Here is a 16,611-nt window from a genome sequence, read left to right as displayed (position 1 = left end):
TCTTTAATATTTGGTTTCTGAAATTTAAAAGTAACAGACTCCCATATTAAATAAATTATAAAAATTTTGGTATTTCTTTAAGCAGCTTAAAACTGAATGTTAACTTTATTTAAAAAATAGAAAAGGTCCATGTAAGAAGAAATTACAGATAGAAATTAGAAAACTTAATATTCTAGAACCAAATGACAAAATGATCAGTGTAGGTAAATGTTAAGAAATCATTCATCCTTAAATATTAGAAGACAGACTTCAGAACATACCCTATTTTTTGGCACAAAATGGGTATAGGTCACAAAACCTATGGATGTTTTCTAGTTTTTTAGAAAAACAGTCGAACCAATCATAGAATGACGTATGGCTTAAATTTATTTTGTCCAATTAATAGAAAAAATACATATTTGTTCTGTAGTTACTGTGGTGACAGTTTTACTTTCCTCTTCACAGTTTCGGTCACTGCTTTCCACTGGTATCGTCAACCAGGTCTCTCAGGCGAGATAAATGGTGCAAGGCCCTTTGTTTAAAAGTATAAAACACATTATAAACCAGTATTTAGGATTGAACAGCCAATGCAGAGTGATTACATTGTTTATTAATTTCAAAATTAGTACAACATGAAGGCAAAGAATATAAATAACAAATTTTGAAAATTGCTCCTTACAAAACCTTAATATCACAATAGTTGAAGGTTAGAACAATTTATCTAATGTATTAACATTTACATAAAAATTACACTACTGACATGCATCTTTTTAGGTTAATCTGCCAAATATACTAAAAATAATAATAGGTGTCATTTGTATCATACTTAACAAAACATTATTTTTCATGTATATTTCCCCAGTACTCTGCAAAATGATACCTTTTCTATTGGTATGTTATGCATACCACTTAGGAAATAAAGCACTTAGTTTACTTTTAACATTTACACTCAGGATACCTTAATAATTTTTAAATGCCACTTCAGGATCAGTTACATTACTGAGAAAACTCATTTTTTATTGCATGGGAAAAAAAATGACATTCAATAATGTTGTATTATATTAACAATGTGGACTTTTTTCCTAAAATAAGGCCAACATTGTATATCAGGTCTCATTGAAAAAAAATAATTATTTAAAGAAAAAAATGAGAAAGAACTCAACTCTCCATATTTCCTCGAATAATTCCAATTTTCTCTGTCCTGTTTTTTAGTTCAAGTCAGGACTGTATTTTCTTCCATTATGAATGCAAGCAACAGACCAGTATCTGTAAACTTAAGTCCCACAAAAGTCACAAAACTTTTTATATGACATAATTGCCAATAAAGGTATCTCAACATACCTTTTAGAATCATCACTATTTCAACATAACAGCTACTCTATTACAAGACTTATTAAACCCACTGCTGGAACAAACATGATCTAAGTCTTTTTGCTTACAGTATAGTTATGATGTAACTGCCACCTATCAGACAATTTCACACCTTAACACAGCTCATCCACAAAACAGGCTTTCTAAAAATCACTTTTCGTAAGTATTTAACAACATGTAGAAGGAGGTATTTTTTAATTTAAGCTAGGCAAAAAGTTTTATATGCGCTTTTTATAAAATCGTTTTTAACTTACCTGTTGCTCAAATGTATTATTTTAAATGCATGACTAAAGAAATACATATTATCGTATCAAACAGTTTTAATACTTGAATACATAATTCAATATAATTGATTTCCATTTTATTTCCACATAAAAACAGTGGCTAGGAAAAAGAAAAGGAGAGAACTGGAAACAAAGAAAAAAATGTGTTTTATGGTAGAAAGGAATAAAGAAGTTCAATAAAAACGTGACATTCTGAGTCCCCATACTTGATCTACGTATCTGCTTGCATTTCTTTTCATTTATCCTCCATCTTCCCTGCTTAAGACTAAAACAATGAATCTACTTGGCTGAGAGGCTATCAAAAACTAATAGTTACTTCAAATGCATGTGTAAGTGGAAATAGGGCTGAGGATGTGGCTCAGTGGAACAGCTCTTCCCTTGCAAGCACAAGACCTGGGTTTAATCCCCAGCACCACACACACACACACACACACACACAAAAAGTGGAAATAAAGTTGTGAGAGAAAATTTTACTTGATTTTCTTCTCTACAATATGAAAAAACATGGCTAATGAGGGAAACATCAAGGATGGTGTTGCCACAACAGCCATTGACAGCCCATATGTCCATCAACAGATGGATTAAAAAAATGCATTTTTCCACATCACAGAGTACTACTCTGCCATAAAGATAAACCTGAGTCATTTGGAAGAAAATGGACGCACCTTGAGACCATACTGGTATGTGAAATAAATCTGACGCACAAACTTAAATATCACATAGTTTCTCTTATAGGAGAAACACAGTAAAATGAAAGACCGATGACAGTAAGGGGATGAAGGGATGGGTAGAGGAGGGAGGGAAGGGAAGGGAAAAGGGATGAAATAAAGAAATTAAGGTATGTTGTACACACATATCAGCCTCCCACAAGGAATGTAAACATTATGTACTACACGCATGTACTAGTAAACCAAAACAATTTTAAAAAAGAAACTGAAGAAACTCTTAATGTACCTATTCATGGGGTTTACAGCAAATACAAACAACTTATAGAAACTCAGTAACTATATAAAGGCAGCTTAGTTACATTTTAATTTATCCATAAAGTGACTTCATCAGTATCCTATTTATACTGTTACTGACTGTTTTCTTACATACTGGCCTATCATGAGCCTAAATCCAGCAAAAAATGTATGAAAGGTTTTTCATTATCTTTCAATGCCTACCATTCCCTAGAAGGTAAAGTACTAGTATATTAGAATAAAGAAAATAAGATCACATTTTACAAGTCTGAGAGGTAGTGCTATCTATTTCTAGTATGGAATGAAGACTAGAAAATTGAACAGGAAAAAACTGAGGAAATGGACAACTTTCTATCTATCATTAAGTTTGGTATTCACAGCATGGACTTTAGTATTGAAAATTACAAAATCTTTCCCAATTGTTTCCAAATTATCTATAAACACATTCCAAAGCTAAACATAAATTATTTTGAAGGACTGATGATTTTGCAATAGTCTACCATTACTGGTCTTCAGGTTATACAGGAGATATGTTACTACTGATTCTTACTAGCTGGCTGTCTTCATGATATAAAAGATTGTAGGAAAAGCTCTTGTTCAAAAACTAAAATTCTCTCATATGCTTAAAGAAGACAAATTTTTCTTTTTTGTTTTTTTTTTTTTTTTGGTTTTTCTCCGGTACCGGGAACCGAACTCACGACCTTGCGCTTGCCAGGCAGGCGCTTTTGCCACTGAGCTAAATCCCCAGCCCCGAAGACAAATTTTTCTTACAGGGATTTCAGTTAAGATGTTTTTACTGAATTCCTAATACATGAATATATAAGGCTAAGTATTATAGGGATACAAACAAAACCATTATAATTTTGATTCCTGCTGTAAGAGGAATCCTGGAAAAAATAACATTGTAAGTTGTTATCAGTCATTTGCTAGATGTGACCAAAAAATTGCTGAATTTTAAAAATTATAGTAAAAGATAAACTGCCATTAATTCCCCTTAAGATACTCCCCCTCACTTTAAACACACTTATTCCATCATTCTTGCCACTTTCTGAAGCAGCTTTGAAAGTCTTCTTTCATGTTTTATTGTGCTGTTGTGGCTGCCATGATTAATTTAATACATTTATCTCTTACGGTCATTTTGACTTTGGGAAAGAGTCAGAGGCCAGCCCATACCAGATTTGGTGAATAAGGTGAATGAGGACATGCCATAATTTTTTTATTTGGGAAAAACTGCTATAAATGGTTGAGCAATAAGAGTGATCAAAAAATATTATGAATATTTAAATTTAAAAATATATTACAGGAACTAACCATTGCCATTCATCCCACTCCAAATATTTGCCCTCACTTAGAAAATGCCCATCGTTCTTGGTGATGGGTCTTTTAATATAATAATTTGGGGGAGGTCTGAAAACATTCACTCTATCTTTTGATCACCCCTTGTTTATCTCAGCTTTAATAAGTCCTCCTAGAAAACAAGTATTTCTAGTGGGAGAACATAAAGCATCTACAAGAAAAACAACCTAAACCATAAGCTTGGAGCTCCCTAAGGCTAATGGAAGATATTTTAAAACTGGTTAGCGATGCAAATTGTTAAAAACAAAAACTATTAGTTCAGGAATAGAAGTTATATACATACTCTAACTCAGAAAATATATTTGGGTCTTCAACACAAATTCAGTATCACTGCTTTTAAGAGCAATGGAAAGGTATTTCACTTTAAAATTTAAAAGCAAGCCAGGCGTGGTGGCACACCCAGCACTGGGGAGGCTGAGGCAGGAGGCGAGACCAGCCTGAGCTACAAAGTGAGCAAAAGAGCAGCCTGAACTGCATAGCGAGACCCTGTCTCAATAAGTAGATAGATGATAGATAGACAGATAGATACATAGATACATAGATAGACAGATAAATAAGTAAAATTTTAAAGCAGAATGAGGTACTTATCTAAAAGATCTTCTGAGGTCTTTAAGTAGTATCAACTAATAATTCACCAATATCATTAAAGAATGTTTCTTTTTTTGGAGGGGGTGGGTACCAGGAATCAAACTCAGGACCTTACACTTGCCAGGCAGGTACTGCACCAATGGGCTAAATCCCTGGCCACTAATGAACATTTCTAATACTGCTTTTCAAATCTCAAGTTCAAGTCTCAGTTTTACTCCTTACTAGCTAGGTAACTTTGAGCAAGTGTTATTACTTCATGTCTATTTCCTGATCTGTATTATGATGGTAACAGTACTTGCAGGGTCATGAGGATCACAAGAATTACATCAACACCACTTGTTCTAAATTAACACAAGAAGTACCAAAAGCACTGAGATTTGCTAAGTATTGAATAACTGTTATTATCCCAGACGTGGTGCACACCTGTAATCCCAGCACTCAGGAGGGTGCGACAGGAAGATCACTGTGAGTTCAAGGCCAGCAAGGGCTACAAAGTGAGCTCAAAGCCAGCCTGAACTGCATAGCGAGACCGTGTCTCAAAAAGACCAAAAAAAAGAACACTGCAAGTACTATGGCAATATCATGGCTGTAGTTGAGACTTGTATTCTTTTTTATGAAAGACAAGATAACTAAGAAAATTAGACCTATCTATATCTAGGACATTTTATCTAATTTAGATTTCTGTGAATATGCCCCCAAATAATACACTTAGGACTATTACGTTTATCCTAAAGGAACAATATGAAAATAACAAGTTATTATTAGAGGAGATCCACATCAGTAACTTATCAAATTGTTATCATTACTTTAAGATGAAGAAAGAATCTGAACCATTCATATCTGTTGTATTTTAAATGTCTAAGGTATCTCCTCAGATCCTTAGAATATTTTAAATAGGAAATAGCATAGATTTAAGAGAAAGCAATATTTTTCTCAAAGACAATGTGCTCCAAAAAGCTGAAATCGGTCTGGTACACTTTTCATCTTGCAACTACTTAATTCCACGCTTGACTCAGTCAAAGGAAAGACTAAAGTGGATTTGTATCCACAGCAGTAAAGAATACTTACTTTTGAAGAGACCTAGTAATAGGAATCATACTTTCCTTCAATTGCAATTTAGATAAATCATCTTCTGAAATCTATTATTAAAAACACCAAAAAAAAAAAATTTTAAATATTTTATAATTATAAAATTAAGTGCTACTTAAAATGTGATTAAGAACATTAAGAAAACATTTTCTGCATTTCTAAAGAATTATTTCTAGCAACAGTTTCCAGGGAAGCATTAAATATTTTATTTTTCATTTATCTAAAAATACTACATGTATCACTTAGCTTCACTTTTGATTTGTCCTCAAATATGCTTCTAAACATATATCCATTAAAAATCAAATCTTAGCTTGAATTGTATCTTTACTGAACAGATTGTTTCAGTGTTATTTAAAAGGATGAATTACACTTATATGTTAATGCTATGATTATTAGAATGTCCAGAAGAAAATTTTCAAATACAATTCAAATGAAGTCAGTGATAGTTAAGAACTGATCCACACATTTGTTATGAAAATTGAATTTCATAAAGCTCTACTGATTAACAGTAACAAAAGACTGACAATAAAAGGAGCTACAATTTAACTGAGCATTTATCAGGTGACAACTACTATACTAACTACCTTACACAGTATGTCTCAAAGTACTGTATGTTTTTAACAACCTCCTCTTGCAGAATAGGAAACTGGTTAAAAAAAAAAAAAAAAGCCAGGCACAGAGAGGCAAATACTACATGATTTAATTCACATGTGGAATCTTAAAAAGTGTATCATACAGGGGGAGAGTGTAAAATGGTAGTTACCAGTGTTAGGGTGGGAGGCAGAGAGAGAGATACTCATCAAAAAATAAATTTCATCCAGGAGGAATAAGTTGAAGAAAGCTACTATACAATATGGTGACTACAGTTAGTAACGACGCATTATGTACCTGAAATTTGCTGAGAGACTTGAAGTGTTCCCATCACAAAAGAAAGTATGTGAGGTAATACACTTCAATTAACCCAATTTATCCATTCCAAACTATATGTATTTCAAAACACATTATACATCAAAATATATACAATTTTTGTTAATTAAAAAATTAAACTAAAGGATATATGTGATTTATTTGCATAAAGGTTCCACTTGCTAGTAGGTGGCAGAATTAGAATTTAGACTTCAAAAAAGCTTTGTTTTTAAACACTATACTTTTGTGAAGAAAATTCATTCCCCATAGAAAAGCAGCACAAAGCAGAAACAGTTTCAAATTTCCAGGAAATATACAAGTTTAAAAAACACAATGGTCCTAAAATAAAACATTACATAACTGTATTCAAAAGAGTCAATGAACACATGGTAACAAAAGTAAACATCAGATGACTGACAGATAAGTAAGTCTAATATTGAAAAAGTCTTTTAGGTTTCCCCAAACATAACTACAATGTGAACCATACAGATTAATTTTATAGGGGTTAAAGAAACATTTTTATAACTCATAAAACAGACATAACATAATGTCTAAATAAGGTGTTAAACTGAAGTCATAAAAGTAAGTTGAGAGGTTTAAAAAAACCCAGAAGTCTAACAGTATATAGTATAAATAAATCACTTTCTCAAAAACAGAATAATGATACAACTACATGTCTGTGACATGCTGGCATGCTTGTAACAAAGAATTACAAGTTGGTCTGAAAAAGATGTAGGAAGAAATCTTTACACAAATTCATAGCTTTCAATTCATAAACCAAGTTTGTGCTTACTTGCTTAATATCTTCTTCTGGTTCTACAGTTCTGTTCTGATTAAAACTTTCCTGTACAGCTTGAAGATTAAATAACATTTGTTTTAAGGCTTCAACAGGACCGTGATGTTTACCTCCTGAAAGGGTAGAACTCTAAAATCAAAACAGATGAGCATATGAGTTAAACCATTCAAATTTGAGAAAAGGAATTTTATTTTGTACTATTTTCCTCTAATATAAATTAATGCATAAATCCAAACAATGGGGCTAGGAATATAGCTCAGTGGCACAGCACCTGCCTGGCAAATGCAAGGTCCTGAGTTTGATTCCTGGTGCCAAAAAAACAAAAAACAAAAAACAAAAAAAAATTCAAACAATGTATGTTTAATTGTAACTCACCTCTTCCCCATACTCAGTTCCCAAATGAAATACAAGAAAATCATGGTTAAAACTTTGGCATATTCTTCTAAACCCTGATCTTTGAAATTCATATACTGCATTTAAAGTCATAGCTTTTGGTAACTAAAAAAGGTCTTCAGAGAGCAGGTGAACCAACATGATCTTTTCAGAACCCTAAATCAAACTGCTGATCAGTTGGGTGGGGACTAAAATTTCAAATACAGTATTCCTTGCAAATCTTAAAATATGTTTTCATACAATGAATGCTAGCTTTTCACCTCTGCAGGGCCACATCTCTAAAGAACTACCTAAGTAACACTTGTATCTCCATTATCACTGATTTTATTCCCAAAGAAGGCCACAGCACTTAATTACATAAGGTGGTCAGGATTCTTTCAAGATAATATATATATATTAAGAGATATTTTAAACTTCTTTTTGAAAGCTTTAACAAACTATTATTTTATACTTTTCAACTGAGTTGTTATGTCTTGACAGCTATCCACAAAATGATAAGTAAACCTCTTAAAATGTAATTTAAATAGTTCACCATAGTCAGTACAGTATAGGTACTATTTAAACTTCAATTATGTAGGAAGTTATTGACTTGCATAAGATTTCAAGGTAAGCAGAATGGCTAAAAAAGATTTCAAAGATACTCCCACAGTTATAAAAACAGGATGCAAAAAACAGTATAGGGATGTAAAATGGTACCGTCACTGAGAAAAACAGTACAGCATCTCCTTTAAAAATTCAACATAGAATTTACTTAACTACTCTATAATCTTGTAATCTGCCTTCTAGGTGTATATTCAAAAGAAGGAAAAGCAAGACTAAAACCAGTATTTGTATACCCATATTCATACTAGCATACTTACAATAGTCAAAAGGTAAAGAAAACCAAAGAAGGAAACCATGTGTGGATAAATGGTAAGAAAAATGTGGTACATACACAGAATGGAACATTATTCAAGCTAAGAAAGAGAGGAAATTTTGACATAACCTATAACACAAATGAACTGTGAAGACATTAAGAGACATGAAATAAGCCAGAGACACTAGGACAAATATTTTATGATACTTCTTATGGTAGCATAGTGACAGAAAGTAGAATGCTGCTCTTATCAGAGAATGAGGAGTTAGTATTTAATGGGTACAGATAGTTTCAGTTGGGGAACATGAAAAAGTTCTGGAGATGGATCACAATGGCAACTACACAAATGTGAAGATGCTAACTAATGAACGGCATATTTAAAAATGGTTAACTTGGCAAATTTCATGTTACATAAATTTTGCTACAATAAAATTTTTAGAAAAAGAAAAGGCATATAAAGGATTTAGTTAAGCTCAATACATATTGACATGAGCTACAATTTGTTCTGAGACTTCCCATTAAAACCTGGTAGTGAATGTACCCAGATACATTGTTTTTGTTTTTATCTTATAACCACAGGGTTTCACATATTCAAAAAACAAACAATTTAAACCAAACAGAACACGAGGATAGTCCAATACACATACTAACAAACCATGTAAGAATACCATAAATAATACAAACATATTAAAAGGAACTGAGAAAATAACCTAAGTAACTTTGGAGAACAGTATTTTGACTTGATAACATAAAGCTAATGAAAAAACCTATATATAAATAAGTTAATTAGTTGGTAAATCTGGTTCATATATAATGTGTGTGTGTGTGTGTGTGTGTGTGTGTTAGCAATTCTGAAACTATTTTACGCACATACTGACAATGAACCAATAAGTAAATCCACTGTAAATAATAGGATTCTCATACATGGAAAAAAGAAATTAGAACAACAAAAAGCTAAAATAAATCGATTAGAATTGGACTAGAGATCAATCAGAACTCTATGCAGATAGATGAACGCAGATGTGTGATAATACATAGGTGGATAAACACATTTCCTAGGTCAGACTGGCAAAAGACTGTAGAATAAATAACAATCCAGCAGCAGTAAGCAAGCCTAGAGCCTAGATCAGTAAATCCAATAAAAAGAACCACAGCTCCTCACAGAAGTACTCAAAAAATGGAGACATGTCAAAAAAGACAGAAGTTAATCAGAAAGAATTTATAAAAGTCTAAACTGATACAATTTAAAAACAATTTTGTATATTATAAATCTACAATAAAATAAATGTCTGAGGGATCACTGAAATAAACAACTTTATAAACTGTTGAGGACCACAAATCATAAAGTGGGCCCGGAAGCCTTAATGGAAGCCTCAATGGTCCTGTGATGCTGTGACACCCCAAGGCAAGACTGCACCAGCTGAAGACATCCTGGTTCCTTAAGAACCCAGTTGTAATAAAAATAGGGTTTCACCTAGGTGGAAGGACAAACTCCTTATTAACCTGCCATCTCTCCCCACTGTCCTCATCAAAAGAGCCTCATTAGCATAAGGTCATTGTCTCCCTCTGAGTCATCAGATAATCCCTCTGATTACTGTACACACCAAATAAATAGTGGCTAGCTCAGAGTGTCTTTGTCTTTGCCCATTCAGAAACAATGACCTTCCAGCCCCCCGTATCATGCATTACTAAATTTGTCTGTTTTTTATTTCATCCTTTCACCAAATCCCTCATGCAGGCAGTTGGGGATCTTAGCCAGGTCCCCAATAATAAACAAGAAAGAAGGTATAAGCTCTTCTTGATACATGAACTATATAAATATAGAAGACAAATTCCTTAATAATACACTTAAGATACAGGTTTACATAGTTTCAAAGAATCTGCTGTGAGAGTGAGATATTTATTAATTCCAAGGGGAACTGGTAACTTTACTAAGGAGAAAAGCAGTAAATACCAAGTATTCAAAGTTACCATCACCAATGTTAACAGAATATAAATATAATACTCTTATTAATAAATACTATAGCTTACTGCTTTATTGTACTAGCATATCAATATATTAATGACATCAATGTATCATGACCCTCTGATATGATGCACAAAATCATTTCTTAGGTGTTCTTCAAAAAATTGAACAACCTCATTGTGATTGTGAAAAAACTTCATACAAACCCAAATCATCTATAAAATAACTAAAGTACTAAAGTACTTTTCAAAAGCATCAGGAAAAGACTAAAGAGGGGCCACAGGGTAAAGTAGATTAAAGAGAAATGACAACTAAATGTAATGTTGCATCCTACAGTAGAACCTGGAACACTTAGTTCACTGGTTAAGAAATTCGTGAAACTATAATAAGGTCTACAGTTTAATTAACAGTTGTGCAACTATGTTAATTACCTAATGTAATCACTACACTATGGTTATGTAAAACGTTATTACAGGAAGCTGGGAGAAGCGGAGCACAGTAACTCAGTATTATTTTTGCAACTCTGTATATATAAAGTTATTTCAAATAAAGAATACCTCAAAAAACAGAGAGTCGGGTAATGTGGTTGTGTATGTGTGGGCAAGGAAGAGGGTACCACTTGGTTAGTATTTAACATCTGTCTCAAATTTTAAAGTCTTCCCAATGTGCTCCTCTACCAATGGTCCTTCCCTAAGAAAAAGCCATCACCAATCTCATTACAGCACGCTCACCTCATCAGACCTACTTTCAAAATATATCTCAAGTTCAACAATTTCTTACCACCTCTAATGTATCCACTCAAGTCCAAATCGCTATCCTGAAAGACTACAATTTTCTCCTGCTGTGGTTTGATACAAAATGTCCCCCATAAGCCTCATGTATTCCGAGTTGGCCTTTTCCACAATGACTGGATCAAGGGGTCAATACGCGTGCTTTTGGAGAAAGGGCCTGGTTAGAGGTTAAGTCACTGGAGGCATGACGTGGGAGGATATACGCTTGTCCTTGGTTCTTCCATTTTCTCTGCTTCCTGGCTGCCATGGCCCTCTGTCATCCTGTTCCTGCCTTGGAACCAGGTGACCATGAACCAAAACTATGAGCCAAAAGAAAGCTCTCCTTTAAGTGATAGGCGTTGGATACTGTGTGTCCCAGCAACAGTGAAGTCACTAAGAAACAGCCTAGATTGTTTGTTTCACCTACAAACTAGATTCTCAATTCCTTCTCTGGGTCCTCTTAACAATATGTTCCACACAGTGGCAAGTTTCTATATAAAAATGTAGATTATTTCATTCCTCCACTAAAACCCTCTAGTAACTTCCCATCTCACAACAAAATATAAAATCTTCACAGCTTACAAAATCCTAAATGATCTGCTTTCTGGCTACCTCTTCAACTTCCTCTTACCATTCTTATCTTTGTTCACTCTGATGGAGATACACTGATTGGACTCTTCCTGGAAGATGCCAACCACTTTTCTGCCTTGGATTTTCCACACTTTCTAGTACCACGACATGTAAAGTTGTTCCTTCTTGGGTGCTTATACACTCATTTCAGGTTTCTGCTAAAATTTCACTATTCCTGAAATTATACCCTGATCTCCACAATCCAGTTAATTTTTCCTCTTAATATTTATAATATTTCCTTATATATCACATACTAGGTTTCTAGTTTTTTTTGTTTGACTCCCCAAATGGGATATAAAACAAAAGGAAAGTACTTCACCTTATCGTACCCTCTACAGTACTAGGAATACATTTCCTAGACAAGTGCTTAGTACTCAAATATTTCACAAGTATTTCATAATGAAGCTTCACGCACCAGTATCTCCATAGTGGATATCATACAGCTAAAGTCAGACATATTCTGAGAGCTCCTACATATTCTCCAACAAATTCCACTCAAAGACACATTTTATTAAATATCTTAGCTAATTTTTAAGTGTTTAACCCCTCGAATCATCTAGTTAAGCATGCAGATGTATTATTACAGGCATGCTTATATTTTTAAGTCAAATTATGTATCATTTTTTACTTTGAGGGTTACTTAGAAAATATACATAAAACTGATTTTGTAAAAATGGGTATTTACCTATTTTAAATTACCAGATATATCACTGTATCCTAGAAACATAAGTAAACAACTAGTCTATGAGAAAATGTAAATTTCTCTATAGTCTAACAGTTCCCTTTGTTTTCCAAACCACACCCCCGTCCTTCTACTTTCATATAGTAAAATAAAACCACCGATAATTCCAGGAGTGAAGGTTTTATGAATGTGTTGAGAGAGAATTTGAGTGTTCTGATTTAAAAATCTTTAAATAACTTAGAAATTCCTACGTATGTATTAGTTATAAACCTTCTTTTAATAAGCTAAAGAGACTGAACTTCACTTACCTGATTATCATTGTTCAAAAAACCTTCAAGAGCCTCTTTAGCACACTTTGCCCTTGAAGTTTGTTGAGGACTATCATCAGAATGAACAGGAACAGGAGATTTGCTAAATAGTATTTAAAGGGTATGAAACAGCAATTAAGTTCTCAAATTCTAAAAATTAGTATGTAATTTAAGAATTTTCATTTAAATATAAGTAATCACCAAGAAATAAACATCATGGATATGATCAATGTTATATGGTAATTTCCCCATCTTCTCCCTAAACTGATAGCAGAAGCCAACACCTTTCTATGCCCTCACTTCCCCTTGTAAACTTTAAGGAAAAACTGTAAAGAAACTGAAGAGTTAGTCCTTAAATAAATGAATAAACTCTCAACTAGAGCTCTAAAAATTCATTTGAAGTAAGTACAGCAGCACATGTTTCCAATTACACACTGTCAGGATGGTGGTGTAGATCACTTGTAGAGTGCATGCCTAGTATGGGCAAGGCCCTGGATTCAATTCCTAACACCATTAAAATTTTTTTAAGATTAAAATTAAAATATCATTTATCCAATTAGAGTCAAACCCCCACAAACTCATAAAAATTTCTACTGAATGTACCATATCAAGGCAATAGGATGTACTTGCTCTCCAGAACTTGTATTAATGTAAAAGACTGATTGACTATACTGGAAAAGGGATTAATTTTGAAACTGGAATTTTATTTAATTAAAATTGTTGAGTGCAAACCCCAGTCCCACTCACTCTACGACCTTAAGGAATTTATTTGTCTGAATTTCAGTTTTTAAATGTACTGTCCCACTTATGTCACAGAGGTATTGGAAAAATAATTGTGCTAATTCTTTATGTTTATGTAATTGATACCCAATAAATACTCATTTATTTCCTGATGCTCAAGGAATAGTACATAGCATCCCCAGCAAAAATAAGAATATTGCCAAAGCAAATTCTATTAGTCATAGAAATAAATTCATTAATTATTTTTCTTATTTTTATAATTACTTATTTTATCTTATCACTATAAAGTGTTTGTAACTCAAGAACTCAGATATGTAAAAATCCTTTTACAACATTTAATTTCCCACACTAATTTTTTTTATAAAAAAGCACCTCTTTATTGATATTTGTAGTTTCATATGAGTTTTTCCTTAATCCAGGTAGTCTTCTCCCTCACTGTTTACCAATATAGTTTGGATATCTATCCATATAGTGTTATCAAAAACATTTATGTGATTATTTAAGATGGGCGCATGTTTCATAGAGGTCCACTCTACTATTCTACTTTGAAATTTTTCATAATGAAAATTTTTCAAAAGCAATTCACTGATCCTACTTATAAGGTACTGTTATGGTTTGTGTCTGGGTGTCCCCCCAAAGCCTCATGTAGTCATGGGGCAGGCTTTTAGAATTTGATTGATTATGGGTGTGACAGCTACACCCGCCCTGGGGTGGATAGTTTGCATATGTAAGGGACAGGAAGAGGCTACTCGTGGCCATTCCTCCCTTTGAGTGGTTGTTGATTCTACTGTGTTCTGCCGCCAGGAGCTGTAGCCCTCTGCCATGTGCCACTCTGCCTTGTAACTTGCCAAGTACGGACTGAAAGCTCCACAAACTGTAAGCGAAATAAACTTTTCCTTCCTCAATTTTGGGTGTCAGGTATTTTGTCCCAGGAACGAGAGGAAAGTAACCAAGACAGGTACCTTTTAGAAGACTACTTGATGGTAGATTGATAATAATTTGTCAATGTCAAACAGATGCATCCATTTCTACTCAACAATCCATCCTTCACTTCATCTATAAGCATACCCATAACATGAACTGATCCTCCAAAATTAACTACTGCATGCAGGTTACTGGACCAAACCATTGGTAATTAAGTTATATAAACCAGAAGTTGTATTATTCTAAATACAAAACATACTTTACTCTTAAACATTTCTAGTATTACTTGGTCACTTACTTTGTCCCAATTAAAAGGAAAGCAATACATCTCTAATATTTTCCTAATATTCAAACCAACCAAAAAATTAAGAAATTAGGAAGATAAATAAGGCGAGGCATAGTGGTGCATGCTAATCCCAGCACTTGGGAGGCTAAGGCAGGAGGATCGTTGTGAGTTTAAGACCAGCCTAGGCTACAAAGTGAGCTCAAGGCGAGCCTGAACTGCACAGTGAGACCTTGTCTCAAAAAAAAAAAAAAAAAAAAAAAAAAATTGAAAAAGGTAAGCATAGCTAGTTATTAATCCAAGTTTTTTATTGAAACAGCTTGAGAAACAAAGCAAAAAGTCTAAATAAAATATTCTGGACAGACATTACCACTTCTACAATTTATAAGACAGTTCACCCTTAGTCAGAAACTATCCTAAGTACTTGTATTTTTAATCAGTTGAATCCCCATAACAACTCCAAAGTATTTACTTCACTACTCTGAAGTTTAGGAAAGTAATTTGCACAGGGTCTCACAACAAGAAAGCAGTACAGACAGGAATCCAAACTGGAATTATATACAGTGTTGCCATTCAAAGCTGAGGTATTCAAGTGAGAAGAAAAAAATCAGGAATTAAAAGACTCTAACAAAATAAAAAGTTTAGACAACAGAAGGTAAAAAACTATGCGAGCCTAAGACATGGGGTTACCAATATTTTATTTCTGGTAAGTCCAAGTATAATATCACTAAGAATAAAACCTCTGCTGCCTAAACTCCCAATTCTAACTCCATACTCACAATCCCAGGTTTCTAAGTGAATACTTCTTAAATTATTCTGAGAAACTATAACCTAGAAATGCACACAAATGCAAACAATCTTCAGAATTTTAAAAATCTAAACAATAGACCTATAAGAAAATGTACCATTACTTAAGGAAAAAAGATGACTAACAGAGAAAGTAAAATGTAAATGAAGTAACAGAAAACATGGAGTAGGAGCTTAAAATTAAAGAACAAAGTAAAAGAAATTTGATAACAATATTCTACCTGCAAAGAAGCCATCTTTGGTTCTAATACCTCATATTAAGCTATATGTCAATATTTAATAGTGAAGCAAAATTAATATGCAATAAATCAGAAGTTATATAATGTACCACTGAAGGCAGAAACACTGCACCACCTTGTGGTAACAAGTGAAAAATGCAATTTATAGCATGCCAAAGCTGAAAGCTATACTCTACATAATCGTAATATTACTAATTAACATTATTTTAAAAGTAAATCTGGTATTACATTTTTCATTTAGAAAAGTAAATACTGTCACTTACTTACAAAGTAACAGGAATATTTTCCCATGATCTTTCTGCTTCAAGTTTATCTAATGAGCATGGACTGTCATCCTTTTTCGTAGACTTTGGTAATTCTTCAGTACACTGTTCTAAATTTCTCTTGGCCTTCAGGATAAGCAGTTCAATTTTGTCACCTAATTTTTAAAAATTGTATTAGTTAAGGAAAAAATAGCATAAGTAGATCTTTCAAAATCAGTAAGATAATTTGGAATACACATTTATAACAGCAAATTATGTCAAAATGTGACCCCTCAAGTGAACATAAAGGAGAAAATAGACATATATAGTTATAAAATGATATATGAATGAAAATAAACATTCTAAAAAGCAATATATCAAAAATAAAATATAAATGCTCACACAAAGTAAATCTATAGCACTTCCTTTGGTTAAAAAA

General features: G+C 33.1%; 1 protein-coding gene across 3 annotated transcripts in view; it reads right to left on the bottom strand.

The window, feature by feature from the left end:
- Positions 1-343: 343 nt before the first annotated feature.
- LOC102025067 (chromosome unknown open reading frame, human C18orf54) overlaps positions 344-16,611 on the bottom strand; it is a 20,517-nt gene continuing 4,249 nt past the window's right edge. For all 3 annotated transcript variants that reach the window (XM_013510830.1, XM_013510824.1, XM_013510832.1), the window contains exons 5-9: positions 16,198-16,348; positions 12,937-13,039; positions 7,329-7,460; positions 5,609-5,679; positions 344-511 (exon numbers count right to left, since the gene is read on the bottom strand). In XM_013510830.1, coding sequence (XP_013366284.1) covers positions 451-511; positions 5,609-5,679; positions 7,329-7,460; positions 12,937-13,039; positions 16,198-16,348 — 518 coding nt within the window. In that variant the 3' untranslated portion in view covers positions 344-450. The remainder of the gene's footprint in view (positions 512-5,608; positions 5,680-7,328; positions 7,461-12,936; positions 13,040-16,197; positions 16,349-16,611) is intronic.

Source organism: Chinchilla lanigera, unplaced genomic scaffold (genome assembly GCF_000276665.1).
Source record: "Chinchilla lanigera isolate Chin_1 unplaced genomic scaffold, ChiLan1.0 scaffold00001, whole genome shotgun sequence".
Classification (NCBI taxonomy): domain Eukaryota; kingdom Metazoa; phylum Chordata; class Mammalia; order Rodentia; family Chinchillidae; genus Chinchilla; species Chinchilla lanigera.
Note: the sequence above shows the minus strand (reverse complement) of the source record. Positions and strands in the feature narration are given on the sequence as shown.